General features: G+C 52.8%; 1 protein-coding gene across 1 annotated transcript; it reads left to right on the top strand.

Moving 5' to 3' along the window:
* Window positions 1-1,823: 1,823 nt before the first annotated feature.
* PHACADRAFT_201817 (uncharacterized protein) lies at window positions 1,824-3,497 on the top strand (the record flags this gene model as incomplete). Its single annotated transcript, XM_007402098.1, has 5 exons — window positions 1,824-1,878; window positions 1,936-2,160; window positions 3,074-3,112; window positions 3,161-3,392; window positions 3,461-3,497. 5 exons carry the CDS (start codon window positions 1,824-1,826, stop codon window positions 3,495-3,497), a joined length of 588 nt encoding a protein of 195 aa, XP_007402160.1.
* Between the last annotated feature and the right edge of the window lie 2,755 nt (window positions 3,498-6,252).

Here is a 6,252-nt window from a genome sequence, read left to right as displayed (position 1 = left end):
GCGGAGATCGCGAAGCAGGCCCGCGCACGGTGTGCACCTGCAATGGCCTCGATCACCATCTGGATGGTGTTCACGAGGTCGTCATCTACGAACAAATGGCCCGAGTCAGCGTGCTCGAGGCTGAACGGCGATATCAAATTGACGGCTGGTGAGAAGACAAGGAAACGTACCTGCCAGATTACCACATGCACAGGTATGGCCGGAGTTGATGAAAGTGCACTACAACCGTCTGATGGTGACCCCGAAGTTGCTGCAGCTTCCTAGGATTCTCGCCAAAAAACAAACTTGAGTGGAGGCGGTTTTGACCCGTTTGATGGCCTTTTTTTTTTTTTTTTTTTTTTTGCTGTCGCCGCATGCCACTGGACACCTCATTAATAACCCGCGCAGCCACACCAAATCAGACAATTAGACAACATACGCGGTACAGCAAACTGAACTCAACAGATGCGGCTGCCCTCGCTGCACCCGACAGCCTCTGAGTGGCCGCTCGACAATTTGATGGGCTACACTCTGCGTGAGCGTAACACAAGCACAAGGGATAGGCAGACGCATGTCGAAGGAGTTCATAGTCCCGGCCAGTCCATCGCGCAACAAGGCCAAGAATCCGCCGATGCAGTCTCCGACAACCATCACCACGAAGCGTCTGCAGCTAGATATTGAGAGTTATGTCAGCATATTCCTGTCGCGTTTAAGGACGGCCAAAAAATGCACGTCAGAGCATTGACCGTTGGCACTTGAGAGTGGAACCTGTGCTTATTGTGTGTACAGGCATGGACCTACGATTATTGCTCGGGTGGAGGCAGAACGCAAAATAATGAAAGCAAGAGCACGCACTTGACAAGCCGAGAACATCGAAGCGACCATGTTTTCACTGTGCCTTCTTTGCCACGTTCAACAGCAGTGGGCCCATCCACTCTGCGCCCGACTATTTTACCTTCTATAGCGTATTCACAATTTTCTGCACTCCTTCTGTGAGCTGCGGCACAAGCTAAACAGAACGCAAGAGGATGTACACTGGTGATTCTTGCTGATAAGACTCACAACGCACTACGGATGGCGAGACAAATATGAGACAATTCCCTGTGAACAACATCGTTCCACAGAGAGGCGTATCTTGCCGCCTTGTTGGGCACAAGTTCCTGCTTTGTGTGGTTCATGTTGTGCTGCAGCAATAAGTCGAGAACAATGTCGTGATGTTGGTTGTTGAGTACGTCAGTGTGGTGCGGGACAGGAAGCTGCTGTGCGTCACGACCGACGCGAACACGAACATCAGCGACGAGTTGTGTGCGAGGTGCAGCACAGACTGCACAAGAGTGTCAGTGGTGACAATGGATGCGGACACACGTGGAAAGAGACTTACTGTGACATCGCTGCAAAAACAGGGCAAGGTGTCGAGCACAACTCCACAAGTCCCGGTCCGGCAAAACGTTTGCTGGTAGGCAGCGCGCGTAGGCAGAGAAAGCTTGGTTTCTTATAGCAAATTCAAAAGTAGCTAGGGGCAACAAGGTGAAAGACTAGAAGGATGTTGCGGACTAGGCTGCCAAACTGGAACTCTTGCATTCTTTTGCTCAACACCAGGTGCTCAAGATGCCTAACATGTTTGCCTCTAACTGGCACAAAAATCCTGTCCATATGCTGATACTGCGAAATATCACGCATAGTCTTGCATTGGTATTCGAGGACATGTTTGATAAGCTCAGCATACCTTCCGAGAGCACATTCCCACGAACAGCGACTGTGAGTTGGGGTAACCTGAGATATGGGAGTGCCAAGGTTGGCTGATATTTCTGCTAGGTTGGCTCTCAGTCCATGCTTATCCCGCCATGAGCACAATCATTACGCGTGCTGCGAACCGCGTTTTTGTTGGCATGCCAATTTGTAAGTTTAAATGCGGAGTTTTGCAGGGAATGAGCTCACAGTAGGCATTGCGCTCAGATTGGGACAGTGGTTATGTATACATGATGGTACACTTCAAAGAAGACGTGAGTAAAGCTGTAAAGCTCCTCACAATATTACCTGGCTTTATGAAGCGCGCCACTGGAAGGAAGACCACAGTCATTGACAAACGCATCCAGCAGTGTCTTGACTACTTGCGGGCGGTTATTGATGATCAGATGGCCACGATGACTGAGTTTGGAAAGGACTGGGCAGACAAAGCCGGTATGTTACTTTGGCGGCGCCTCCCTAGTGTATTTCTGACCTAAGCACAGAATGATTTGTTGCAATGGCTTATCAACGAAGTTGTGACTCAGAATCAAGGACCAGAAGAGGTCGTGTGCATGGTACTGGTCATTAACTTCGAGGCAATTGGGACGACCTTGGCTGTAAGCCTTCAGTGTTGTAGAGCCACAAGTAGTAACAAGGTATATTCTAGGCTATACTCCAAGCCTTGTACGACATCTCTATACGTCCAGAGCTCGCCAGCACGCTACAGGAAGAGGTAGAGGCAGCTGTGGCAGAAGAAGGCTGGACGAAGGCTGCCACAAACAAGATGCGTAAGCTCGACAGCTGAGTCCTGCGTAGTGATGTGCGGGCTGGGCCTCAAAGCCTGCAAGCCCGCCAAGCCCGGCCCAAAAAGCCTGACCCGAGCTAAGCCTGGCAGCAGGCTCAAGGCCAGGCTCAGAGCATAGTCAAGCCCAAACCTGGCCCGAAAGCCCAGGCTTGGGTGCACCAAATGTGTTGCTGTTCCCTGGGCTCAAAACATGGTAAGAACGACTTTATATACACATACAAGACGGGACGTTGACTTACCGGACTGGGCGGTCCCTGCTAGTGTGATTAGGCACAGTTGTGTGCCACCGCCTAGCGTTCGCCGTAGGTGCCCCTTCGCGAACCTTGTCATAACATGGCTTGTAGCACGGTCGCATGCCCTCTGGAGGCTGCAGTACAGTGAGTACATGCAATAGCAGCCTATCACATACAAATGTGCCCACGTTTGTAGCATATAAATACTTGTCCTAAGTTTTGCAAGCCTGGGCTTAAGCCCATGGCTTGGGCCGGGCTCAGGCTTGGCTCAGGCTCAGAGCTTGGCTTGGTGTCGCCACAAGCCCAAGCCGGGCCCTCACATCACTAGTCCTGCGCGAGTGCGAGCGGCATAACGGCCCGACCATTGGTGCGTGCTGTTCTCCCAATTGCTTATCTCACTGCTGACAGCTCGTAGTGTTGATGTTCCGCAACATCCTGCAGCCGGTGACGCTCTTGGATGGAACATTCCTTTCTAAGGGTATGATGGCTGTCACACCAATGTTTGCGACACACTTCGACGAGGTGAATTATCCGAACACAACCCTATTCAACTCATTACGGTCTTACAAGAGCGACAAGTCCGTGCAGCCGCAGCTGATCACCATGTCTGCAGACTACATAACGTTTGGGCATGGCAAGCACGATAGGTATGTTGGCCTACCCTGTCGCACTTTCATACAGTAAGATTAATTGCTGCATCCACTCTGGCCGACAGAACGACGTCCGTCTCGGTCCTCACTGATATCACATAGGCTGTGGTCGCGAGGAGCAGGTAGTGATGTGCAGGCCCGGCTTGGGCTTGTGGCAATGCCAAGCCGAGCCCTGAGCCTGAGCCAAGCCTGAGCCCAGCCCAAGCCATGGGCTTAAGCCCAGACTTGCAAAGCTTAGGACAAGTATTTATATGCTACAAACGTGAGCATATTTGTATGTGATAGGCTGCTATTGTATGTACCCACCGTACTGCAGCCTCCAGAGGGCATGCGACCGCGCTACAAGCCATGTTATGATAAGGTTCATGAAGGGGCGCCTATGGCGAACGCCAGGCGGTGGCACACAACTGTGCCTAATCACACTAGCAGGGACCGCCCAGTCCGGTAAGTCAACGTCCCGTCTTGTATGTGTATATAAAGTCGTTCTTACCATGTTTTGAGCCCAGGGAACAGCAACACATTTGGTGCACCCAAGCCTGGGCTTTCGGGCCAGGTTTGGGCTTGACTATACTCCAAGCCCGGCCTTGGGCCCGCTGCCAGGCTTAGCTTGGGTCAGGCTTTTTGGGCCAGGCTTGGTGGGCTTGCGGGCTTTGAGGCCCGGCCTGCACATCACTAGGAGCAGGAGCCGTTTTCACCGCCATGCAGCAACAACCGCAGCAAGAATCGACGTTGGCAGCAGGCTGCTCGATATCACGAGGCCCTCGGTCATGCTCAGCACGCTTGGACCATCAGATAGTTTGCGACTGGGCATGGATGGCGTTGGGGGCACATAGGCAGTAGCTCTGGACCGCTGTCGTCTCATCTTGTTGCTAGCGATCAGAAATGACGGAGGCGCCTGAATGCTCTTGTTGAGATGTTTGAAGGCTATGAACTAAAGGGCGATGGAGATGAGATGCGAGAACGTCACCGTCGCAGCTGGGGGTTTGAGCGGCACAGCAAACTCGTAGTCTTACACCAAGTTCGTGCCATCTAGTACCCGAAGAATGTTTAGAGGAGGTACTTGTCAGTGTTAATAGCCAATAGCAGAGGTGTGGCTTACTTCGGTAGGGTGACGGTGGCAGGTAGACCGCCCTCGAAGGTTGCGACGGTACCGCCACTGAATGCCAACCAAGTGTCTGCCCGTGCTACGCGTACAGCAGATCTTGACACGCATGTTGGAAGTGGCTCATCGAGAAATGTGGGGCCAGCGTTGGCTTCGGGCGCATGACATTAAGTGATCTTAGCAGCAACGTCTTGGCATTGCGAATCATGGTCGCCCAGTCGTCGTGTCCCTCCTGGCTGCGGGCAAGGGCGCGGAGAACCCAGCAGGGGCTGAGAGCCTCAAAACGCAGGTGTTGGCTCGGCTCGTTCGACATCCAAAGCGAGCCAGGCGCGATCTCGACGTTGACCAGCTTGACGCCACTCTTGCACACTCACTTCCTCTCGCTTTTTGGCAACATTGACACTTGATATGTGCTTCCTTGGCTGCAAAAGGTCGGAGAGCTGGGGTCTGAAGCCTGCAAAGCTGCCATAGAACTGCTACACCCCAATGCCGCGCGCGTCGGCGTGTCTGTGTTGCTCTTGCTCTGCGGGCAGCGTCGGCAGCCTGCCAAGCCTGCCCAGACTCTGAGGTGTAGGACAGTACAGTGACAGTGCGCTCCTAGGGCTGCCGCCGTTCCGAACTGGCATTCTTGTCTGCCTTGGGCAGCCAAAAGAGGCACTCCGCACTCAGAAGGTGTACATTACTGCGCTGGAGGAAGAGTGTCGCGCCCGAGAGATGTGTGACCCAAGATAGTGAGTCGAAAAGGACAGCTGAGAGTGTGTAATTGGATGGCGAGCAAGGCTAGAGTTTGGGTATGTGTGTGCGACAATGCATTGGGGGAGTCTGTGGCTGCAACAAGCTGTGAGTAACAGGTCAAATCAAATGATAATGACTACACTCACTCTTAAATACAGCAGCGCACGCGGTGACCAGACCAACATACAAAAGATGGGCTTGGCCAGTGCAGCTGATGAAATATTTGAGTGGTGGGAGGCATCTGAGGCTCCCTGTGCTACGATGGGGACCTAAGTATGGAAGTCGAGCTCTTCGTAACGAGTGCTGGTAGCCTGACTCGCCAACAGCAATGCAAAGCTGGGGCGCTTCGAGGCAGCGCGTTGCACGACGTAGAGTTGAAAATGACGAGACAAAAAGATGGGCGGCGGCCGAACACAGGAATGAGAGAGATAGGTCAATTGGAGAACGGGAGCAGACCACGCTGCATGCTGGAACATCAAAATAGAAGCACTGAGGGTAGAAGATTGAGACAAGTGAGGGTTTAGGGTGGCCCCAGATGCTGATCACAGCCATTAAAGACGGACGCGAGCCTGGCGCGACCAAGAGTAGGGGGGGGGAGGCGGCTAGCAAAGCAGAGATAAGCATCGAGAAATGAAGGTGCTATGGAGAGATTAGCTGACTGACAACGAGCCCAAGAACAGCACTTACTAGGTGAATACATTCCAAGCCATCGGCACAAGTCGCATCTGCTCGCGTTCATACACACTGTAGGAAGTAAATATTGTCATGATACGACGACTGGGCTGCACGAGCGCGAACTGGCAAGTGGCACGCAGGCACAATCTAATACACACGGGGGATTAGTCTGGGTGCGAAGGTGAAAGAGCACACTGTATAGTTCTAACCTAATACACACAGGGGATTAGCTATACAGCACGTAAGCATATGCGCATACTGCAAGGGCGACAAGGGGAGACTTACTCTGGGTGCAAAGGGGAAAGAGCACACAGAGTGGGGATGCGAGAGGAGTCCTTATATACT

This window comes from Phanerochaete carnosa (genome assembly GCF_000300595.1).
Source record: "Phanerochaete carnosa HHB-10118-sp unplaced genomic scaffold PHACAscaffold_24, whole genome shotgun sequence".
In the NCBI taxonomy this organism is placed as follows: Eukaryota; Fungi; Basidiomycota; class Agaricomycetes; order Polyporales; family Phanerochaetaceae; genus Phanerochaete; species Phanerochaete carnosa.
This window is presented reverse-complemented; position numbering and strand designations above follow the sequence as displayed.